Source organism: Oryx dammah, unplaced genomic scaffold (assembly GCF_014754425.2).
Source record: "Oryx dammah isolate SB20612 unplaced genomic scaffold, SCBI_Odam_1.1 HiC_scaffold_2, whole genome shotgun sequence".
In the NCBI taxonomy this organism is placed as follows: domain Eukaryota; kingdom Metazoa; phylum Chordata; class Mammalia; order Artiodactyla; family Bovidae; genus Oryx; species Oryx dammah.
The window spans coordinates 76,276,484-76,299,565 of record NW_024070186.1 but is presented as its reverse complement, the minus strand read 5'-3'; the positions used below and the strand labels follow the sequence as shown (position 1 = coordinate 76,299,565).

Here is a 23,082-nt window from a genome sequence, read left to right as displayed (position 1 = left end):
AGACTTTATTTATTTGGGCTCCAAAATCACTGCAAATGATAACTGCAGCCATGAAATTAAAAGATGCTTACTTCTTGGAAGGAAAGTTATGACCAACCTAGATAGCATATCCAAAAGCAGAGATATTACTTTGCCAACAAAGGTCCGTCTAGTCAAGGCTATGGTTTTTCCAGTGGTCATGTATGGATGTGAGAGTTGGACTGTGAAGAAAGCTGAGTGCTGAAGAATTGATGCTTTTGAACTGTGGTGTTGGAGAAGACTCTTGAGAGTCCCTTGGACTGCAAGGAGATCCAACCATTCCATCCTAAAGGAGACCAGTCTTGGGTGTTTATTGGAAGGACTGATGCTGAGGCTGAAACTCCAATACTTTGGCCAGCTCATGTGAAGAGTTGACTCATTGGAAAAGACTCTGATGCTGGGAGGGATTGGGGGCAGGAGGAGAAGGGGACGACAGAGGATGAGATGGCTGGATGGCATCACCGACTCGATGGACATGAGTTTGAGTGAACTCCGGGAGTTGGTGATGGACAGGGAGGCCTGGCGTGTTGCGATTCATGTTGCGATTCATGGGGTCGCAAAAAGTTGGACACCACTGAGCGACTGAACTAACTGAGAGATTTTATCAGGCCCTGCCTGTGAGTAAGCTCTTTTAATTTCATGGCTGCAATCACCATCTGCAGCGACTGAACTGAACTGAACTGCCTATGAGAGTTACAAAGTAGCACAAAGCACCCTTAATCTGGTTAACCCCTTGATTAGGCTAGGCCTGGGATGTATGTACTCATAGCCCCCTACTTTCTCTGCATAACACAACGCACTATCCCTGTCCTAGGCTACCTGTAAAGCTACCTGAGGGCAAGATCCAGCTTGTTCTCTGCCCCATCCCCAGGACCCCGCAGCCTAAGGACACGCCATAAGCATTTGTTGAAAGACAAATAAATAACCATGTAAAGTTAAAAACGCGTGATAAGTTTATGCCAAAGAAAATATTCATCTGGAGAAGACCCAGATCAATCCTGCGCGTTAATTAGAAAAAGGCCTGAAACTAAAGTAGTATTTCAAACGGGTTAAATTTCAGTAACATTTAGAAAAAATTCAAAGCTAAAACAAGCAATGGGCAAAGATAAAAAGGGTGGCCTCAAACACTTGCCTAGAGGACACATTGCCTGTACTCTGGTGGCGCACCACCAGATTTCTGGGCAGGGCTCCAGGATTAGCTGACCATAGCTGCACGGCAATGTCCTCCCGCTCACCAACGGGCAGACACTAATAGAGATAATAAGCCACACGCACCCAAAATGGCATGGAAAAGCATCTTCTTCAGTCCCCGCTCACAGTGAGCCTCGCGACGACCAAGCCGAAGGGAGAGGACAGGGATCTCCAGGGCGCCCTCTTCTGGCGAAGGAGAGACTCCATCCTCCCCTATTCTCGTCCTTCTTTAGGGTAAAACAGGTTGCAGGCCGAATTGTGTCGCCGCAGAAATGTCAGTGGCACGCCCCGTGACTGCCAAAGAATTAACAGTGCTGTACAGGTTCCGCAGGCTCGTCCCCACAAAGAGAGTGGACCTGCGGGATTCGAGGCCCCGTACTCACCTCCCCAACCACCCTGGCGGGTCGGCTCTCGGAGCCCTCCCTGTCCCCAGCCGCTGAGCACGCGGGTTCGCGGCCCCAGCGTCTCCTCCAGAAGGCCGTGCTCAAGTTGCCTTGCCTGCAGCCTCGAGTCGGAGGGGTGCGCGAGAGCAGGGTGGAGCTTTACTTACACCACCGCATTCATTCCCATCCCACCCACAGCGGACCCGAAAATCTGCGCGTCTCATCAGTTTGAACACTGCAGACTAGGAGGACACGGCTCCCTTAAGGCTGGGCGCGCGCGGCGGACCGGAAGTGACGTGACGTGCGGCGTATTCCCGCCCTGCCCTTCGCCGCCCGTCGGTGGCGGGAACTCAGGTTGCTTGCTGAAGGCGGCTGCTGTTAAGTGTCCCCACTCTGCGGCTCGGGGCTTCCTGGGCCTGAGAGTCTCAGCTTGGGGGACGGAGCTAAGACTTCGTGACCACCTCGCCCTTTCCCTGTCCCGGAAATCTCAGGAACGAGCCGGCGGCGTCCTCGCTCTCCATACGAGCGACTGAAAGGCCCAGGCACTGCCGGGGAACACACGCGGGGACCCGGGGAAAACAGGTGACCAGCCGGAGGAATTGCGAGGATTACCTTCGCCTTTCTCCACTCGCGCCTTCGATGCCCCTGTGATGTCTTCCACCCCTTGCGCGCCCCTTGGTGTACGGGTGGCTCAGTCTTATCATCCTTCAGAGCCCTGCTTTGGGCGATATTACAGCCTGTGGCAGGGATGGACGAATCCAACAACGTTAAAAACCTTAGTTTACAGATATTAACAGTCTATTTTATTCATTGACTATATACCCCTATGCTAAGCACAGAGCTATGTGTTTGCACAGTTCTTTTGACTCAGTTGCCTTATGAAATGGGCCTTTAGATTCTTTTACAGAAGGGGAAACTGGGTCTGATAAATGGTAATTCAGTCACCAAATCTTACAGAGCATCTATCCTGTGCCAGACCTTGGAAGCACAACAGTGAAAAAAAATTGCACTTCCAAAAAAGTAAAATGGCCACTAATGCTGGGGATTTTCAGGCAAACTATCCCTAAAAACAGCCTTGTGCTGCTTGGGTGAATGTTTACTTGAATGTTAATACTTATCTTCTGGGTGAGATTTTGAATTTTTTAAACTCCTCAGGTTTTTTTGCGTTGTTTCGATTTCTTCAAATGAGCATGCAATCAGAGAAACAGCTATTTACATTTTTAACATGAGTGTCTCCTCTCCCCCAGTTCCCTCCCCACAAAAGCTTCTGAAGACAAGCACAGGCTCTGCAAGTAAAATAGGCTCTTCAGTGGAGCTCTAGGCCCATGAGAAGCAGAGGGTTTTCATTTGTGGTCCTGGTACTCCTCGTAATTTTTGAGTCCATTCTAGGGTCTGAGCTAGAGCTAGGCCAATAACTGTTGAGATCCCTATACAGTTTGGCCATTAATGCCATCGTACTTAACAAAAAGTTAGAAGTCCTTTTTTCTATAACTCCCTCAGTATAAGTAGATTTTAAGTTCCTTTAGCGCTTTGGCCTGTTTATGTCCCACTAGTCCTCAGTAGAATGCATTCAGATGCTAGGTCACGGAGTGATGTCCCTCGTGTAGTATTTATTGAGTGTCTGTACGGGGTTAAGTGTGCTTTCAGGCTATACTTCCTCATAGTGGTTTCAAAAGAGCTTTTCCCTTTCTGTCTTAGACCTGGTTAGGGTGAAGTAACCATGCAGGCATTTCTAAAAGGCACGTCTATCAGCACTAAACCACCGCCGACTAAGGATCGAGGAGTAACTGCCACTGCCAGAAGTAGTGGAGAGAACAAGAAAGCCAAACCTGTTCCGTGGGTGGAAAAATAGTAAGAACACGCGTTTTTTGTTGAAATAATAAATTACCTCTCAGACCAGTTTTGAGTCACTTTTTCTTTTTAACTTAAGAGGAGAATGATTTGCCTTGCTTGTGAAGTGAAGCCGCTCAGTTTTGTCCTACTCTTTGTGACCCCGTGGCCTGTAGCCTACCAGGCTCCTCTGTCCATGGGATTTTTCCAGGCAAGAATACTGGAGGGGGTTGCCATCTCCTTCTCTAGGAGATATTCCGGACCCAGGGATCGAACCCGGGTCTCCCACATTGTAGGCAGGCGCTTTACCGTCTGAGCCACCAGGGAAATCCTTGCCTTGCTTAAGTGTTGCCAATTAGGACTTCCATAGTGGTCCAGTGGCTCAGACTCCGTGCTCCCAATGCAGAGGGCCCAGGTTCTATCCCTGGTGGGGGAACTAGATCCCACATCCCGCAACTAAGAGTTCACATGCCAAAGCGAAAATCAAAGATCCTGTATGCTGCGGCTAAGACCTGGCACAGCCAAATAAACAAATAATATTTTTCAAAAAATAATCATCTTTAAAAGAAAATCACCCAATTGTATAAGTCATAGAACCTTGGAACTGAAATGTACCTTAGAATACTCTAGCTCAATTCGCTTATTTTCTGCATGAATTACAGCCTTCTCTGTAACTGAGGTCTGTGATTTGGGGGGCTGAGATACAGCAGTGAAGAAAACAAAGTTTCTATAAGCTGACCATAAGCTCTTGGGAGTTTTGCTTAAGTCCACATAATCTGTTCCTCTTTTCATTACTAGTAACTGTAAATTGTTGAGTTTTTGTTTATACATTTTTGGCAAAAGCAACACTGCTGGGGCTGTTAAATTTCAGTCAGTTAAGTGATATTATAACAAGTAGTTGTAACCCCTAGTGTACCCTCAGTTATTACCAAAGAATTGCAGATTACTTATAAGCCAAGTAAGGCCTTCATAACTTTTGTTTGGCATCAATAATGGTTTTTAAAATGGGAAGTTTCACATAAAAGTCTAGAATCTTTTTATTAAATAAATTACACAAAGGTTAAAATCTAGATTTTCAGCTTCTCAGGAGATTAGGCAGAACTGTATTCAGGTTCTGACCTGAAAACATTTAAATGGAATACTACTCATTCTGGAAAGGTCGTATCTTCCTCACTTCACCATAGTCCCTACTAGTGTCTCTTGTCTTAAACTTGCATTTTTCACTCTGTTATCTGCCTGGACTCTGCAGGTATTTGAATACAAAACCCTGGTTTATAATACATACTGGTTTTCTAAGATAACATCTGACATAAATTCTGTCTGGGGTTGGCCTGATTACTTAGAAAAATATAAATAGAAAAGAGCTTTTGATTAGTTAACTAAGCACAAAGCCTAACCTTAGTGTTGGATAACTTAGCTTAACATCATTAGTTATGTAAAACAGAAGTTATTCTTCATATTGATTAACCTTGTTATTTTGTTAGTGCCCAAGTGAATAGGTATGTAAATAGGTATGCGTTTTTTGTGCACGTAGGTGATAAAAGAAATTGGTTTTAACCAATTAACAACACAGTAACATATGTAACTGTATTAACCATAACTGTTACCTATTTTGAGGTTGCTAAATAGGTCTCTTTTTCAGTTTAGGTGCATGTTGTCAAAACATGTTACTTACTAGGCAAGTGTTCACTTTACATTTTGAACTGGTTGGGATTTGTGATGTTATAAAATAAAGTCCTATTGCATAATTTTTGTAAGCACAGCAGATGCAAACAATGCATCTGGAAGAGTGAAGAGTCACTTCATTTCATTCCTTAGTATGTATTTGCCTGAAGTGAATGCAGATGGGGTTTCCATTTCCAGTTATGAAAGTTTCTCATTTCATTACTGATATGAGAGAATTATCATTGGTATTTTAACAAAAGGAAAGACTTCTGTGGCTACTGTAATATACTAAATAAGTTTTTTCCCCCCCGCCCACAGTCGCCCAAAATGTGTGGATGAAGTTGCTTTCCAGGAAGAAGTGGTTGCAGTCCTTAAAAAGTCTTTAGAAGGAGCTGATGTGAGTAGCATATGCTATCTGGAGTCCTAAAGTCATTGGGAGATGTAAGAATTCATTCACCCTCTTCCTTCCTTTATAGCCTCCAGTCCCTTGTAAATACTATTCTGTATGTACAGGGTAGGCCCTTTATTGCTATTTGTACAGTGGAGGAGTAGTTCAACAAATACTTGTTGAGCATCTCTTCTATCCTATGGTGGCATTGTTATAGGGTACACAAGTGGAGATCATGAAGCAAGACAGACGGGGTCCCTTTGCTCATGAGCTTTCATTTTGGTGGGGAGAGAGAATAAACATGTAAGCACAATAAATGAGAGAATTATAGATAATGATAGCTACCATCCTAAAGGAAATCAACCCTGAATATTCATTGGAAGGACTGATGCTGAAACTGAAGCTCCAATATTTTGGCCATCTGATGTGAAGAGCCTCATTGGAAAAGACCCTGATGCTTGGAAAGATTGAGGGCAGGAGGAGAAGGGAGTGACAGAGGATGAGATGGTTGGATGGCATCATTGACTCAATGGACATGAGTTTGAGCAAACTCCAGGAGACAGTGAAGGACAGGAAAGTTTGGCGTGCTACAGTCCATAGGGTTGCAAAGAGTCAAAAACGACTTAGCAACTGAACAACAACAATAGATACTATGAGGAAGAGTCAAAGATTCTTTGAAAGTATGATTTAGGATTTGAACTCTCAATACAATACCAAAAAAAGTGTTCTGTTTACAGCATCATGTCACCTGCTGTGATATATAGTATAAAATGTCCTTGAGTGAGTTGCGTTTTTTATTAATTCAGAGACAAGATAAGCCCATGTGAAGAATTAGCAGTTTAAAATTGTATAAGGCAAAGTGTTGTAAGAGCTTAGTGGAGGAAGGGAAACAGTTGCAGATGATAGTGGGATGTGGTTTTTGCTTTATTCCGAAAATTTTCTTCCTTCCTCTCAATCTGGTTGTTTTGAATTAGAGATTCTTTGGATTTTGATGCCATTGTTCTCTTCGTAGAATTACAGTGCAACAGTATATATTTTGAAAGAAGTTATATTTATAAAACTGTTGAATCTTCTTCACTAGTCTTTGTCTTAATTTGATCCATGTACCTTTAGCTTTTAATTTTATAATGGCATACAATTTAAATTACATGCTAATATTTACACAGATTGTAGGACATGATGTTTTTTAATTGCTATGATTCATCAACTCCTTAAAAAAATGAAGTGGGATTATGATCCAGTTCTTGACTTTATGGCATGTAATTTACAAGGCTGAATTAAGAACTTTCTTCTTTAACCACTTGTTTAATAACTTGTTTCTTTTCAGATTTAAGTTTTTTGAAACTTAGAGTTGAAGTAATTTTTTTAATTCTAGAGAGTAAAGGAAATTAAAATGGATAACCTGTATAGCACAGGGAATTCCGCTTACTGTTATATGGCAGCCTGGATGGGAGGGGAGTTTGGGAGAGAATGGATAGTTGTATATGTATGATTGACTCCCTTACCTGTCCATCTGAAACTGTCACAACATTGTTGATCAGCTATATTCCAATACAAACAATTTTTTTTAAAAAGAGTAAAGCAAAATAATTCATTCCTTTATTTACACTAAAGAATATTAAAGTAGAATTATGAGTTTTTTTTCAGAAATCAATTTTTAGAACTGATATTGCATGTACAGTCCTTGAATGCTCTACATGTATATGTTATCAGACTGTTACATAATTTAAAGCTTAACAATTTAATTGTATTTTAAAGAATTTAAAGTATTGTATGTAGCAGTTGACTGGATGAATCTTTTCAACTACTGAAGTAGTTGGAGCAAAGTGAAAATGAAGACGGCTGGGAGGCTTTGTTTCTGTTTTTAAATAGTGAATCTCACAGTTTGTATCTTAAACTGCATGTTACCAGTTTAACAGTAATAGTTTTTTAATATATTTATGTATTGGTTTATTTTCTTGGCACATACTGAGTACTGCAGGAGATGCTAAGAACATAGATGTGAGTAGAACAAATAAGATTCTATTCAAGCTTTCAATATAGTGAGGTGAACAGGTATTTTAAGTTAAACCCAACAGCTAAATAAATAACAATAAATAATTGCAAATCACATCAAGTGCAACAGAGACCAATGGGAGAATAACAGAAGAGACCCTCTTTAGATTGGGTGGTCAGGGAAGGCGTCTGACTTGTCATATGGGAGGAGTTGATAAACAGAAGAATGGAGTCAGACTTCAGCTCATGGGGAAGTATATGTGCAGGCCAGAAAGTGCTTAGCTGTTGGAGGCCTTTGTGAGTTGGAATCTAGAAGGAGAGAGAGGTGGTGAGAAAATCATGGACATCCTTGTAGGTTATAGAAAGCAAGTTGACTTGGGGATGTGTTTTGCTTTTCTCAGTAGAGTATGAACATGGTGAATAGCTTTCAGTAGCAAGTAGCGTGGCATCTGATTTGAGTGAGGAATGAATGGATGGGAAGAAGGAGGAGGGGCAGGAGTGGAAGCAAATAAACCTTTACTGCTTAGCTTCCTATGTGCAGTGATTGCCATACATGAAAGGACATACTGAAGACTGTAGTTTCACAGAAAAAGACAAATACCATATGATACAGCTTATATACAGAAATAAAAAAAAAATACAAATGAACTTATCTAAAATAGAGAGCCAACAAGGACCTACTTTTACTGTATAGCACAGGGAACTCTGCTTAATACTCTGTAATAACCTAAATGGGGAAAGAATTTTTAAAAAAAAGATAACATGCCTATGTATATAACTGAATCACTCTGCTGTACACCTGAAACTACCAATTATATTCCAACATAAAATAAAAAAAATTTTTCTTAAGTATACAGTTTCATAACAGTACTTATTAGAATTTAGTTCATTTGTTAAACTGTACCACAGATCTGACTGATAGGAGCCAAGCCAGCTAGATTTAAGGTTTAAAAGAACTAGTTATTTAATCTTATCCTATCTTCTACTGATGAAATCTATGCAGGCATCCCTACAGGCAGGGTACATAGTCATGATGTGGACTACTGTGTGACAATAAGTGCTTTTTTTTTTTTTTTTTAACTATTTCTATTCTTGCAACTTTAGCTCATGGAAAGCCCCAGTATGCCATTTTCATTCCTTTTTCCTTGATATTGGCCAAATCCAATTTGGTCAGTGTCCCTTTTGAAGCAACTGGCATCTTTATAAAATATAAAATCTTGCCCAGTCATGAGTTCAGATGTGAGATAAGGAACAGACAGAAGCTCTGGATTTCATTCAGAAATAAAAGGTTTTAAATTCCAGCTTTGAAAATCCCACCTAAGTATTAGATTAGATATAGAACAATTGTAAGTATTGATTCAGTTTAAGATACTAAAAAGACATCTTGGGGAAAAATGATAGTGTTTGTGAAAAAGCAGGATTTAGTACTATTATTACTGTAATACCAGTTATATTAAGAAACCTTTGTTTTCAGACGTATATGCCCTATTAAGGAATTCATTGTACTCTTCCATAGACATTTTCAGTCATTTTTAACCTGTGTGTATCAGAGTATAATTTTTTAAAAAGTAAAATCTTAACTTCTGCAGCTCCCTAATCTCTTGTTTTACGGGCCACCTGGAACTGGAAAAACATCAACTATTTTGGCAGCAGCTAGAGAACTCTTCGGGTAAGTTGAAATCTCTCTTTCTCTTTTTTAAGACTTGACACTAAGAATCTCTAGTACTGCTTTTCTTTCTCTAAAACTTTGCATTTGGTTTTTCTGTGAGTTTGTTGTTGGGTTGATTTTTGTTCTGAATTTTTTTCTTAATAATCCAGTGGACTGTTTTCAGTTCCTCCCCTCCAGTAAATTAGCTTGCCTATACCTTTTGTAACCTTTATTCTGAAACTTGTTCAAGTGTTTGAATGTACTACAGGGAGCCTTGTGATTTTTTTTTCACCACTTTAAAACTCGTTGTCATTTTGGAGACTAGAGGACCCCGTCTGCAGTCATGCTCATAGTTTCATCACTCTTAATGGTCATGTTCACGTCTCTGTCATAAAATTTGCTATTTTGATGCTACTGATGTGGACCACCCCTTCCTGAGTTCTTTCTTGCTCTGGACTTCCCAGGGCCTGCCTCCAGAGTGGCTGGGCCAGCTCCATGCCCTCAAGTATCCTGAGTGTAAGCAGAGTGTCATAGTTGATGCAGTATGATTCCAGGTACAGCAGAAAATCTCTGTGAGCCACCTTCTTAGAGTCCTCTTCCTAGACTGACTGTGTTTGGCTTAGCCAGCTGTTGTAGTAATGGGGCCCGGAGCCCTTTATCTAAAGTTAAAAGATATATTTCAGCCCCTGTCTGGTATCCATGCAAAATGCACCAACATAACAGCATCTGTCTTTAATTTATCCAGGATTTTAATATCAGGAATATGGCCTAAGGGTACACTTGAAATCCTACACATGAAAATCTCTGAAACCACCAAATACATAAGGATAATTAGTTCTGTTGAGATGTCAAGGAAGACAAAAGGGGAAGCTGCTCTGAACCTAGTATTTTGACTGAACATTTGTTTTCTCAAGAAAATTTTAAAGGAGCTTTTTTGATTAATTCTACAATTCCGATCCAGTCTGAACCATCCTTAGCAATGCAGTCATAAAGAAGCTGTTAAGTATAGTTTACTATTGGTTGTTCTAGAGTAAGTTAGTCCAAATTATATAACTTGTAGAAAGGACTTAATTGTAAATCCCACATATAATAGTATATGTGGTTTTAAAATAGAAAATACATGTTCACAGCTTTCTAGATGGTTATGCCCCTAGAAAATGCAGAGGATGTCATGCTATTTAGGAAAAAGAGAGACTAAATTCCTACTCCTATTCTCTCTGTGTGTGTGTGTGTGTGTGTGTGTGTGTGTACACACACACACATAGAAAAATAACTAGAAGGAAGTAAAACAATGGTTTGGCACACACACACATAGAAAAATAACTAGAAGGAAGTAAAACAATGGTTTGGCAGGGTATGCCAGGTGTTTTTTTCTTTTAAATTCTCAGATTTTCCTATGAAGAGCTACTTTTAATAATTTTTTTTAAAAGAACTAAAAAATAAATAAACTTCATATTTTGATCCAGTAGTTTTTCTTATAGCGAGATACTTTTTGGAAAGAATTCAAAATATGCTACATTGCACCATCATTTTAAATTGTAACATATTTAAAACTAAATGTTTAACAATAGAAGGATGTTACCAGTCTTAGGTTAGAAAGTCATAGCTATTAAAATGGTTTTTACAGTGTTTATCATGACATGGCAAGATGTTTATGAACAGTACAAAGTGGAAAATTGATTTAAAATTTAGCACATTATGTGGTATCATCTACTTTTTTTTTTTTAATGTATCAGAAAAAAGCCAGAATGTTAACTTGTTAATGTTAATGTATGACTTTGCAAAAGAGAAAATACAGGACTTTGTGCCTTATATCCATGTTGTTAACTAGGTATATTTTAAACTATTGAAAAATGTACAGATGTTAAAATATGATTTAAACCTGATTTACTTATAAGCTCTATGATTCTCTCTTTTATATTTTGATATAGGCCTGAACTTTTTCGATTAAGAGTTCTTGAGTTAAATGCATCTGATGAACGTGGAATACAAGTAGTCAGAGAGAAAGTTAAGAATTTTGCCCAATTAACTGTGTCAGGAAGCCGTTCAGAGTAAGTAAGCTCACCTTCCCTTTTTTATACCATGTCTTTGTATTTGTTTAAAATACATTTCTGCCAAAATTTCAACTTTTTTCATATTAGATATTTTTATCTAAATTATTTAAAATTAGAAATGACCTTTCCATTATTAACTAATTTTAAGTTATTTAGCTATCAGGGGTTTTTAGTTGATATTTTGTCTAAGGAGTATTCATTAGTCAAATATGGTTTGGTGGTACACTCAAAATAAAAATCCTGATTTTTAATAATAATTCAATAGGGATGTTTAGTCAACTGTGTATACTCCTTAGGTGGCAAAGTTCAAATGTTAAATTTTGGTACCTGGCATATATTTAATTTTATATGAGGGCACACTTGGGAATTTGTAGAAAGTAAATGACAGTTTTTGATATCTACCTTGGATTGACAATATACATATATATCATATACTTGATAAGGGACTTAAATCAAGAATAAAGAATTCTTACAACTCAGTAATAAAAAGACAACCCAATTTAAAAATGGGCAAAGGATGTGAATAGACATTACTCCAAGGAAGATGTTGCTATTGTTGAGTTGCTAAGTCATGTCCAACTCTTTTGAAACCCCATAGACTGTAGCCCACCAGGCTCCTCTATCCATGAGGTTTCCCAGGTAAGAACATTGGAGTGGATTGCCATTTCCTCCTCCAGGGGATCTTCGCAACCCAGGGATTGAACTCGAGTCTTCTGCATTAGCCAATGAGTTCTTTACCACTGAGCCACCAAGGAAGCCCAAGGATGATAAACAAATAGTCAATAAGCATATCTAAACATGCTCATCAACATCATGAGCCATTAGAGAAATGCAAATCAAAACCATGTTGAAATACCATTTACACCCATTTAGAATGGCTATATGGAGAAGGCAATGGCAACCCACTCCAGTACTCTTGCCTGGAAAATCCCATGGATGGAGAAGCCTGGTAGGCTGCAGTCCACGGGGTCAGGAAGAGTTGGACACAACTGAGCGACTTCACTTTCACTTTTCACTTTCATGCATTGGAGAAGGAAATGGCAACCCACTCCAGTGTTCTTGCCTGGAGAATCCCAGGGATGGCAGAGCCTGGTGGGCTGCCGTCTTTGGGGTCGCACAGAGTCGGACACAACTGAAGTGACTTAGCAGCAGCAGCAGCAGAATGACTATAATCAAAAAGACAGAAAACAACTGGTATTACCAAGGATGTGGAGAAATCAGAACTCTTAAACATTGCTGGTTGTAATGTAAAATGGCACAGCCACTTTGAAAACAGTTGGCAGTTCCTCTAAAAGTTAAATATGACCCAGCAATTCCAGCCCTACAATATATACTGACAGGATATGAAAATAGATACACATGTACACAAATGTTTATAGCTGCAGCTTTTATAATAGTCAGAACATGGAAAAAACCCAATATCCATCAACTAAAGAATGGATGAATGATAGTATATTCATCCATTTGGCAATAAAAGGAATTGAAATAATGAGATACAACATGGATGAACCTTAAAAACATTACATTAAGCGAAAGAAGCCAGTCACAAAAGACAGCATATTATGTTGACAATATATGATTCCATTTGTGTTAAGTGTCCAGAATAGGCAAACCTGTGGGAACAGAAGGTAGAGATTCCTGATTGATTGCCTATGGCTGGGAAAGTTGGGAGAGAAGAGAAATGACTCCTAATGGGCACAGGGTTTCCTTCTAGAGTGATGAGAACATTCTAAAGTAGATTGTAATAATGATGTATGAATTAACTCCTGTGTATTTCTCTGAATCAGTGGAAAGCCATGTCCTCCTTTTAAAATTGTGATTCTGGATGAAGCAGATTCTATGACCTCAGCTGCTCAGGCAGCTTTAAGACGTACCATGGAGAAAGAGTCTAAAACCACCCGATTCTGTCTCATCTGTAACTATGTCAGCCGGTATGTGTATCGCCCTAAAGACAAAGATACCAGGGAGCCTTACTTTGATAGCCCCAAACAGAGAAAAAAAAAATTTTCAAGGTTACCCTTAGTTTTCCCTTCATCAAATCTTGATTTGTTCTTAATAAAGTTCTTTGGGGGAGTTTTTGTAGACAATGACTTGTTTTTTCCAATATTTTACAGAATAATTGAACCTCTGACCTCTAGATGTTCTAAATTCCGCTTCAAACCTCTGTCAGATAAAATTCAGCAGCAGCGGTTACTAGACATCGCTGATAAAGAACACGTCAAAATTAGCAATGAGGTAATTACTGTTACAGCTACTGTAAATTAGTAATGCCTTTGATGAATGCCTATGAAGAGGCCCTTTCTGAAAGTCCATTTTGTATTGCTTCAATTTCTGATGCCAGTTGCTCAGGCAAAGTTAAATGAACAACTGGAATGTCTAGGAATTACAGGTTCAGCCTTTCTGTTGCTATTAGAAATTTATTATGTCAATACTGCAGACTCAAAGCTGAGGCAGATTTAATACATAGACTACAAATTCTTCAACAGCAAACCTCTGCATAGTCATTACTAATTATTATGTGCAAGAATTAATTAGGTATGATGCAGTTCTGCTAATGATAGAATATATACACCCCTTATTCATTGCAACAGAATTTAACCATAATTTATGTAATCAAGGCTGTCTCCATGAATCCTGCCGCTGCAGAATTGACATTCTTTATTAAATTCATCCTTAATTGGCCATTACAGGTTAAGAACTTTTTTCTCTTTAGGGAATAGCTTATCTTGTTAAAGTGTCAGAAGGAGACTTAAGAAAAGCCATTACCTTTCTTCAAAGTGCTACTCGACTAACTGGTGGAAAGGAAGTCACAGAAAAAGTGATCACAGATATTGCTGGGGTAAGAGCACTGGGTATCCTAAAATTCTTTTAGTTGACTTGTGACTTAAATTTACTTCAGCAAATAGAGTGCTTATTATGTGCCGTCTATTCAGACTGCTTTAACAAATGCCATAGGCTGGTTTATAAACAGAATTCTCAGTTCTAAAGGCTGGGAATTAAAGATCAAGTGCCCACAGATCCAGTGGCCGAGGACATACTTCCTAATTCAGACCCGTTCATACCTCCCTGCATCCTTCTATGATAAAGGAATATTTTGTAAGGGCATTAATTCAATTTGCAAGGGTTGCACTCATGACTGACTAATCACCTCCCAGTGGTGTCACCTCCAAATACTATCATGTTTAGTCTGTAGCTTATAGTAGTAGCTGGGGAATATCAGATTGCAGGCAGGGATGTGGCAGTTAAAGGGTGGGTCCTATCCAAGGGATAAGTGACTAAAGGAAGTCTCTTGTGCCAAACCCTTGTCTTCAGATACTCCTTTCCAAACTTAGCTCAACCAACCAACTAGCCTCTGTATTGGCATCTTGGAGAAAGGATTTTTGTCAATGCCTTCCTCTGGTTACATGGCAGTGCCTGATTTTTATGCACCGGCATGCATAATCAAGGCTGGACCTACCTATCTGGACTGCAAAACATGTGCTGCCTGAAGCATTTAACAGGGAGTGGGTATAAGACTGGTACAGAAGTCAACTGTCTTCACCCAGAAACTAATTCTTTTAGGTAGTACCAGCTAAGACAATTGATGGAGTATTTGCTGCCTGTCAGAGTGGCTCTTTCGACAAACTAGAAGCTGTGGTAAAGGTAAAGTGACTATACTAGCCTTGGGGAAGGGTGAAGGGATGATAATGCTAAAATATATGTTTTGGTTATAGGATTTAATAAATGAGGGCCATGCAGCAACTCAACTTGTAAACCAATTCCATGATGTGGTGGTAGAAAATGATAACCTTTCTGATAAACAGAAGTCTATTATTACAGAAAAACTTGCTGTAAGTAGCCATTTTCTACATCTCAGCACAACATACACACCACACCTACAAAAGGCAGTTTTACTTGTTTTGTTTTCTTCTAGGAAGTTGATAAATGCTTAGCAGACGGCGCTGATGAACATCTGCAGCTGATCAGCCTCTGTGCTACTGTGATGCAACAGTTAACTCAGAATTGCTAAAACTATCTTCATTATGTGTTTCATAAACAATTTATAATAAAATAACCAAAGCACCTTTAAAGTGAATATACAATTTATTTAACATTCAAACTTCATTAAGACATGTGCAATATGGCAATTTTACTGGGGGTTTAACCCTACCTAGGATGATTGCTTGCTGGGGCTTAGCAACAGGGTCCAGTTCACACTTAACACTAATTAAATACTTTATTGAATAAATATAATACCAAACAAAATGCATTCAAATGCTAAAAAAAAATCAATTTTAAAGGCCTTTCTATTCAGGCTAATGACAAACACAATAAAGGCAGATATGCTAGTTTAACATAATTGGCTGATTTTATACAGCACTTATATCTTTTAGTCCACAAGTATATTATTAAATGATAGAGAACATCTAATACAACCATTTCTACAGAACTAGGAAATAAATTTCTAAGAAAGAAAGATTTTACAGACCCCATCTTTTATACCCACCCCAACAGTCTAACTCTAAAGAGGATAAAGCCAATGACTTTCCTCACAAGAGCTCACGACTAATGTCGCTTTGCTATCAAAATCTGTATTTTCTGATCCGTTATGAGCATTGAGACAAAATTCAAATATTCCCAAAGAAAGAAGCACAATGCACGTTGTGATCGCCTATTCAGCAACAGCGAGCACTGCATTCAAAACTATCTCATCCCAGGAATTAAATAAGGTCGGCCACATTCATTGGCATTTCCTCCACTGTAGTATTGTAGAAAGTCTCAATGTCACGAAGAATCCTCTTGTCTTCTTCAGTAACAAAGTTTATAGCCACACCTTTCCTCCCAAATCGACCCCCTCTGCCAATTCTGTGTGAGGAAAAGAAATCAGTCATTAGTATATATTACTTCTCACATGCTGCATGAACTACTGAACATGATGATCCACTTGTTAACCATCAGCTGCTGTTTACTTATCAAGGTTATAGTTCGTGCTTCTAATTGGAGCACTAGCTGCTCATCAATATCTAGAGAAAAAAATCTTCCTCTGCAGTTAGTGCCAAAAGGATTCAAGGCTTGTCTGGCTGCAAAATGAGATTTCATCAAGTGTTTTGAGCATTACTTTTTTTTTTTAAAGCAGATGACAGTATTGTGTTTGGGGTAGTGAATTTAAAGCCCATACCAAAGTGGGCCAGCCAAGAGCAGATGTCGGCCTGGGACAGATGTAAAACACCAGGGATAAAACAAAGAAGTTATGTAATCCATTTCGACGCTCTTCTGGAACTGTAAACTGCAAATACAAATGCTTCATGGTTAACTATTGTCTAAAACTTAACAACTTTTTCCAGTGGGAAAACAAGTATTTGGTATGGTAACCCAAACTTATCACTGCTTTTTTGCTCAGTTTCACACGTTGTAACTCAAATTACTCAAACGTGTTTACCTCCAAAGCATCTCTTAACCTTCCTGATAGAAACCAGACAATACAAACCACCTAACAGGCTAATATACAAAATGCCTTAGCTGGAGCATGTTAAAATATCAAATAATCATGACAAAAAAAAAACAAGTATAAATACCGACTCGCTCTTTATTCAAACAGTGTGCTGTTTCGCTTATGATTCCACGTCCTAAATTACGTCAACGCCGTTTCTGAGTGCCATCTCGTCATCAACTGCTGCTATCGACTCCTGTATTTTTTAAAAAGTCTTTTTTTACATCATATAACAAAGTACAATTCAATTTACTTAGGGATAAAGCCACTATAACTAAACCAGGGACTGCTCAAATTGCTACCAGACAACACCAAGAAAATCCCAACTATAGAGGAATCACCAAGAAATCACATGGACACAAGAGCATCACTAAAAATAAAGCTCAAAAATAAGACCAACAGATCTAAAACAACCTAATCTGTATGTAAAGTCCACGATTTGGGCAACATTCACAACTGTTTTCCCACTGTGCACAATCTTCCCAAGTACAGTTTTGATTATATCCTACCAAGATACTATGCGCCTCAATACTTAATTCCCTGATTTGAAGTTACCTTTCAGACAATTTAGTCAGTAGAAAAGCAATGAGTTACACCAATACATTACTAAGATGCCACCTACTCACCTGTGAATATAATTTTCACGATTGGTAGGTAGATCATAGTTTATAACCAATGACACTTGTTGCACATCAATTCCACGAGCCTGAAATACAGTGATAATGATGTTCAAATTGTATGTAATATAGGGGTTCCCCTAGTGGCTCAGCAGTAAAAATCTGCCTGCAGTGAATGAAGGAGATGTGGGTTCAATTCCTGAGGTCCCCTGGGGAAGGAAATGGCAACCCACTCCTATATTATTGCTAGGGAAATCCCATGGGCACACAAGCCTGGTGGGCTACAGTCCGTGTGATGTAGGCCACAAATAGTAATGAACTATACTAAGTGGTATAGCTCACTGTGGAGCATGGCCGCCTTTATTCTCCCAAATAGCCTGAAGTTGGTAAAGGCCATTAAAAAACCTTCCCCCAGTAACAAACTTTTGGTGGATTAAAAAGAGCATTAAGAGACTTACCAACAAGTCAGTAGTGATCAGAACACGGCTTGACCCTGATCGAAATTCCCTCATGATAACATCTCTTTCTTTCTGGTCCATGTCACCATGCTGCAAAGTAACAAACCTATTAATTCAAGAATCACCAATCAAATCAATAACTTAAAACTTTATCAACATGTATGAGACCAAGCGTCCCTGGCTGCTACTGGAGCATAGCAGACAGGTATAGTAAAGAAACAACTTTATTTTTAGCAGGGGGAACGACAACACAGCACTTAGCAGCTATATTGTAGTCTAAATCCTGCTTTAGTGAAAGTAGAGGCTTCAATTACCATTACTAGGTTAGAATACCTCTTACCAGGGCAGAAACTGTGAAGTCCCTGGCATGCATTTTCTCTGTGAGCCAGTCCACCTTGCGCCTTGTATTGAGAAAAATAACGGCCTGTGTAATTGTCAGTGTCTCGTACAAGTCACAAAGTGTATCCAACTTCCATTCCTACAGGATTTCAAAAAGAAAGTAACAGTCACGAGCTCTCCAGCTTACATTATTTAAAATCTCATTTATTAAATTGGTCTAAAGACATATTGCACCAAATCTTAAGACAAAGGACACTGGACATTAAGAAAGAGGTCCACCCCAGTCTTTACAATCTAGTGCAGTTCCTCTTCTTCTTGTTTAATACTCTGCTAGCATTATTACAAAAACCAAGGTTATCTTGGTTTCTGTAATTTTAGCACAGTGCTTATACAAGAAGGTAAAAACCTAACTTTTTATTTTAACAATTAGAAAAATTACCTCTCTTTCAACATTAATATAAAACTGCTTGATTCCTTCAAGGGTCAATTCTTCCTTCTTCACCAAAATTCGAATTGGATCTCTCATGAATTTTTTGGTCACTTCCAACACATCCGTTGGCATTGTGGCAGAAAGCAACACCACCTTAAAAAGATATGTTGTCACGCGTAGTTAGCACAACTTACACAATACTCAAGGGAAAACATTTTGAAGTCAAGCACCTCTGAACATGGAATTATGCCAGACAGAAATAAGTTATGCATCAGTTGCTGTTAAGTAGGGGGAACGACACAGAACACTTCAACTGTAATAGTGCCAGTGTTTAATCTCCAGCAATTTTAGGAGACTGAACCAAAGCTCACCTGAATACTAGTATTTAATTTTTGGAAAATCTCATAGATTTGATCCTTAAACCCTCGGCTCAGCATTTCATCTGCTTCATCCAAAACGAACATTTTGATCCATTTTGGAGCTGTTAAAAAATAGAGTCATGCCATCATATCTAAATTCTCAGGCATACTATTTGCTTTATTATAGTAAAAACTTTACTCATCAGCAATACTTACACAGATATCTTCTGTTTAACATATCAAACACTCTCCCTGGTGTTCCAACAACAATATGTGGTGCTTCAGCCTGCAGTTTTTGCATTTCATTTCTAACATTTGTTCCACCAATGCAGGCATGACAAGTTGCTCCCATATAATCTCCAAGTGCCAGAATTACCTTTTGGATCTGAAAGCCAAAAGCCTTAATTATTATCCTGCAGAATTACAGGCTTGTGACTAACTTCGAAAGCATAATGGCAAATATCTGGTCTGCAAACAGCTTTAATGCATGCACAGCACTTAACTACTTCCAAGCTTAAAATGCAGACCAATCTAACTACCTCAAAATAAACTTCTGTGAAAACATCTTGTGCCTCATCAAACTTTGAATCCTAATGCCCCAGGTATCAGCTAGGTAGAGAACAAAAAATACTTCCTGCACTATCCTTTACTGTGTAGCAAAGTGTAAGTACTGATAAAAAAAAAAAAGTAGCAGGTTTAGCTGAAGTTACTATTTATCCCTGAAGGATACTGCGACTTAATAATCTTAGCCTTAATAAAGCCTACAAGTATATTAGCAAGGCTTTACTTCAAAGCCAATAGAGCAGTGAGCTTTGAAAACACAGCATGCAACAGATGTATCACAAACTACTGAGACTGTCAAAGGAGAACACGTCACTGCAGTTTTCATGTTGCACAACTGCATTCAAATGTAAAAATGAAAACGGGTCTAGTCCACCCTGAACAGAAATCTCCAGTTTCTCAATCTGTTACACAACCCTGCAAACCATACCTGTACACCCAGTTCCTGTCTAGCTTTCAACAAAACTCCCTGCATGCATGGACAGTCAAAAGGAGGGCTCTATAGGACAAATTTATACTAAGCTTTAAATTCTCACAGTTGTGAAACCTGAAACCTATGCAACACGCAAGCAGTTTTTTTCATCTACACTATCAATACCTGTTGAGCCAGTTCTCTGGTGGGGGCCAATACTAGTGCTTGGGTCTCCTTGAACTCAATCTCCAACTGTTGCAGGATGGAAATAGCAAATGTGGCTGTCTTGCCAGTACCTGACTGAGCTTGAGCAATCACATCATACCCTAAAAAAAGTAGGATACATATTTACCGATCCCACATCAAACCGTTACTTCTAGTTCACACCATGTATTCCATTTGGAACATGAATTATGCCCAAACAATAAAAGTGATCAGCAATGAGTATTCTCTTCATTTCAGGTCAGTCCCGAAAGATGATTGCCATCATTTCACTTTAAGGAATACAAATAAGTGCTAGTTTCCCAAAAGGTAATTTTCCCATATTAGAGGGGAAAAGATCCAGGTCTATGTTGAACAGTTAACTCATTTTTAAGAAGCGTCAACACGTTCTTTTACCTTTAATACATGGAATAATAGCTCTCTGCTGAATAGCTGATGGCTTCTCAAAACCATAAGCATAGATGCCCCGAAGAAGAGACTCCTTTAAGTTCATATCATCAAAGTTATCAACAATCTCATTCCAGTTGCTCTGAAAGTTAAAAAAAATAAAGGAATAAATGGGATGAACCAACCCACCTTTCCAACGTTCCAAATTCCACATCTATTTCTTACCTCGATGACACCATCGGGGTCCATTCCCTCTGGGCCGCCATGTTCTCTGCTGACAAGAATACTGCAGTTAGAGAACATCCCTTCCCCTTAACTGCACATTCAGAGGAATAAAAGCCCTTTCATAACCGGTCTGACCCGGTCGCCCTCCCCGGCACGTGTAAACTTTCCAAACGAGTAAAGAAGATGGTACCGTAGGGCACAAGGCGTACTGCGCGCCCACTCAAGGTTAGGGACCAGGGACGCCCGGAAACCCTACGGACGCAGGCCCTGCCCCCCAGGCCCGAGCGCCGGGCGCTCCCCTCTCCGCCACGGACCATCTCGCGAGAGCTCCACGCGCCGAGCTCCGCCCCTAACACTGCGCAAGCCGGGGTGATTGACGCGGGCCGAGGCCCGGCAAGGCCTTGCCAACGGTTCGCCGGGAACGTGTGGCCGACCCGGCCCGGCCTCTAGCCGCCGCCGTCCTACCCCTACCCAAACCTATCGTCTAGCGCTCCCAAACCGCGCGGCTGGCCGCGAATAAAGCTTAGGGCCCCAGTTACACTGTACCGACAGCGACTGCGCCACGGCTTCCACTAGACGCCGGGCTCCGCAGAGGCAGGGGAAACGGCCGCGATTTCAAGGCCTATTTGGGAACACACACTCTTTTACCACCTGGTTTTCATACTCTTACCCCACAACCTAGGCCCTACCCTCCATGGAAGCTTCTCGAAGGGCACTGGGGTACTGTACCCCAAGGCAATGCCTAAAACCCAGAATTCCCTGCCTCCTGACCACCTATTACAGTCTCCACCGGCGCCTTAGGACCTATACCACAGAGCACCACCGAGGAAGCGCCATACCTGTTATAATCCGCAGAGCCACCAGACATGATCCGAAGAACCACTCAGTGCCGGACTGAAAAGACAGCCGGGCCGCGCCACCCGTTTTTTATAGGCTCGCGGCCGGAACCCGTTTTCTGCGGAGGAATTTTCCTTCGCGCTTCGGCAGCCACAAAATTGAGACCCTAAAGTGCTCATCTCAGAAAATATCCTAAGCAAATCGGTGTTAAAGCCCAAATTAGGTTATTTGCCGATATTACAGGGCTGCTGAGAATCCCAGGGCCCTGGGGAAGGTTGGAACTCTTTGCCCTGCAGCGGAAGAATATTGCAGCAAACGGTGGGCCGACCGCGTTCCCGGCCCGCCCTGTTCCTACGGGGTTTCCGCATCTCCGAAGCAGAGGCAGCTGGGGCGCTGGACAGGACCGAGAGACGGAAACCTGGGGCGCCCGGGGCTCTGGGCTCCCCCGGCTTCCCCTCCGGTTAGTGGGGCCAAGCTCGCCAATCCCGCGGCGCTCCGTGCCGGAGGGGCAGGCAAGTCTATACGCTGCACTGGATAGGACTCGGGTTATTCCGCCTGTTCCCACCGCTACCTAACTTGAAGATGAAGAGCCTCCTGGCCTTTCGCGGGAGCATTTAACATCCTGCAGACCTTGACTATGTGAAATTACTGCTTCGGAAAATGTCGGCTACCCAACATGTCCTGGAAGGTCCTGTTTACCGTGTATCGTGCAGGGCGAGAAGAAATAGTGTGCTCTGCACAAATCTCTGGGGTAGCCACCTCCATTCTTCTCATGTTGCCTCTGGTCTTTTCTCATTCTCTCTTTAATACAATGCTTATAATGTTTTAACAGGCTTGAGAAATGGCAGATAAAATCATTGTGAACTTTTGCAAATATAGGGGTAATATTCCTTGAAACGCAAGCATTGAAATGGATACTTCCCCGGCAGGTACAGCTCCATGCTGCTTTGGAATTACATAGGTTTTGGTTCTGGTCTTTTTTTTTTTTCTTTTTTTCTAAAGATTTTTTGAATTGTAACTGCTTGTATATAATGAATGTTGATTTACTGAAACTGAAAGCAATATAATCCTTGCTGCTTAATTAAGCTCCATGATTCGTAAAGCTCCAGAGGTTTTCCAACTGTAGCCCTAACCCAGACTCGTTAATAAAAACAAACAATAGTATGTTTAGTCATCTAACTTTAAAATACCGTCCCACTCATACCGCAAGATAGCACGAATACTCCAGAAAATATTTTCTCATTAATTCAGAAGGACGGCCTAAAGTATGATAACTAGAGAAAATGACTCAACTTTCTATATTTGTTTATTATATTCAACATAGTTGGTTCTAAATACCAGTTTTTTCTTAAAACAATTATTTTTTATAAAATTATCATGCTGGAAATTCTGACAAAAAGTTATACCCAGATGACAAAGTGTACTTGGCCCTCCATCCAGGGATTTTGCTCCCAATCCATCCCTTTATAATGTTCAAATCCAGATTTGAAATAATGCCAGACATTTTCTGAGAATGGAGGTCAGAGGTCCTTGTTGGCTGATCCAAAACCTACTAAAAATCTCCTGGGATCCAGGAAACTGAAGAAAATACTT

General features: G+C 40.2%; 2 protein-coding genes and 4 non-coding genes across 10 annotated transcripts; 1 reads left to right on the top strand and 5 right to left on the bottom strand.

Annotated features, from left to right (window-relative positions):
• The first annotated feature begins 1,882 nt into the window (after positions 1 to 1,882).
• On the top strand, positions 1,883 to 15,407 carry RFC4 (replication factor C subunit 4). The gene is made up of 11 exons (XM_040252835.1): positions 1,883 to 2,174; positions 3,291 to 3,443; positions 5,406 to 5,484; positions 9,060 to 9,139; positions 11,050 to 11,169; positions 12,960 to 13,103; positions 13,287 to 13,407; positions 13,886 to 14,011; positions 14,734 to 14,814; positions 14,886 to 15,002; positions 15,086 to 15,407. The coding sequence occupies exons 2-11, from the start codon at positions 3,313 to 3,315 to the stop codon at positions 15,179 to 15,181; spliced, it is 1,095 nt and encodes a 364-aa protein (XP_040108769.1). The 5' UTR covers positions 1,883 to 2,174; positions 3,291 to 3,312; the 3' UTR covers positions 15,182 to 15,407.
• On the bottom strand, positions 15,237 to 21,789 carry EIF4A2 (eukaryotic translation initiation factor 4A2). 5 transcript variants are annotated; one of them, XR_005723250.1, is made up of 12 exons: positions 21,492 to 21,578; positions 20,653 to 20,701; positions 20,437 to 20,569; positions 20,005 to 20,144; positions 19,062 to 19,230; positions 18,858 to 18,967; positions 18,496 to 18,639; positions 18,058 to 18,195; positions 17,718 to 17,807; positions 17,269 to 17,348; positions 16,728 to 16,838; positions 15,237 to 16,017 (listed from the first exon to the last, which is right to left on the bottom strand). XR_005723250.1 is itself a non-coding variant. In XM_040252806.1 (11 exons), exons 1-11 carry the CDS (start codon positions 21,518 to 21,520, stop codon positions 15,873 to 15,875), a joined length of 1,227 nt encoding a protein of 408 aa, XP_040108740.1. In that variant the 5' UTR covers positions 21,521 to 21,789; the 3' UTR covers positions 15,237 to 15,872. The 5 variants fall into 5 exon arrangements, 2 of the variants coding, with proteins under 2 accessions (XP_040108740.1, XP_040108749.1); XR_005723251.1 differs by having other exon boundaries at positions 20,653 to 20,698; positions 21,492 to 21,572; XR_005723246.1 differs by having other exon boundaries at positions 17,269 to 17,807; positions 21,492 to 21,580.
• Positions 17,554 to 17,691, bottom strand: LOC120859887. The gene has a single exon (XR_005720179.1). It is a non-coding gene; the product is annotated as a small nucleolar RNA SNORA4 (small nucleolar RNA).
• On the bottom strand, positions 17,875 to 18,006 carry LOC120859759. Its single transcript, XR_005720145.1, has one exon. It is a non-coding gene; the product is annotated as a small nucleolar RNA SNORA63 (small nucleolar RNA).
• Positions 18,280 to 18,456, bottom strand: LOC120860046. Its single transcript, XR_005720227.1, has one exon. It is a non-coding gene; the product is annotated as a small nucleolar RNA SNORA81 (small nucleolar RNA).
• LOC120860071 lies at positions 20,247 to 20,315 on the bottom strand. The gene has a single exon (XR_005720234.1). It is a non-coding gene; the product is annotated as a small nucleolar RNA SNORD2 (small nucleolar RNA).
• Positions 21,790 to 23,082: the final 1,293 nt, after the last annotated feature.

Bases quoted from the DNA above. Each gene is read 5' to 3' on its own strand.
- RFC4 (XM_040252835.1), top strand. From the start codon at position 3,313: ATGCAGGCATTTCTAAAAGGCACGTCTATCAGCACTAAACCACCGCCG. The intron at 9,140-11,049 runs GTAAGTTGAAAT...ATTTTGATATAG, and splicing joins GCAGCTAGAGAACTCTTCGG to GCCTGAACTTTTTCGATTAA. The intron at 13,104-13,286 runs GTATGTGTATCG...AATATTTTACAG, and splicing joins ATCTGTAACTATGTCAGCCG to AATAATTGAACCTCTGACCT.
- EIF4A2 (XM_040252806.1), bottom strand. From the start codon at position 21,520: ATGTCTGGTGGCTCTGCGGATTATAACAG. The intron at 20,702-21,491 runs GTATGGCGCTTC...TATTCTTGTCAG, and splicing joins GGCTCTGCGGATTATAACAG to CAGAGAACATGGCGGCCCAG. The intron at 18,968-19,061 runs GTAAGTATTGCT...ATTTTTTAACAG, and splicing joins GTTAAACAGAAGATATCTGT to CTCCAAAATGGATCAAAATG.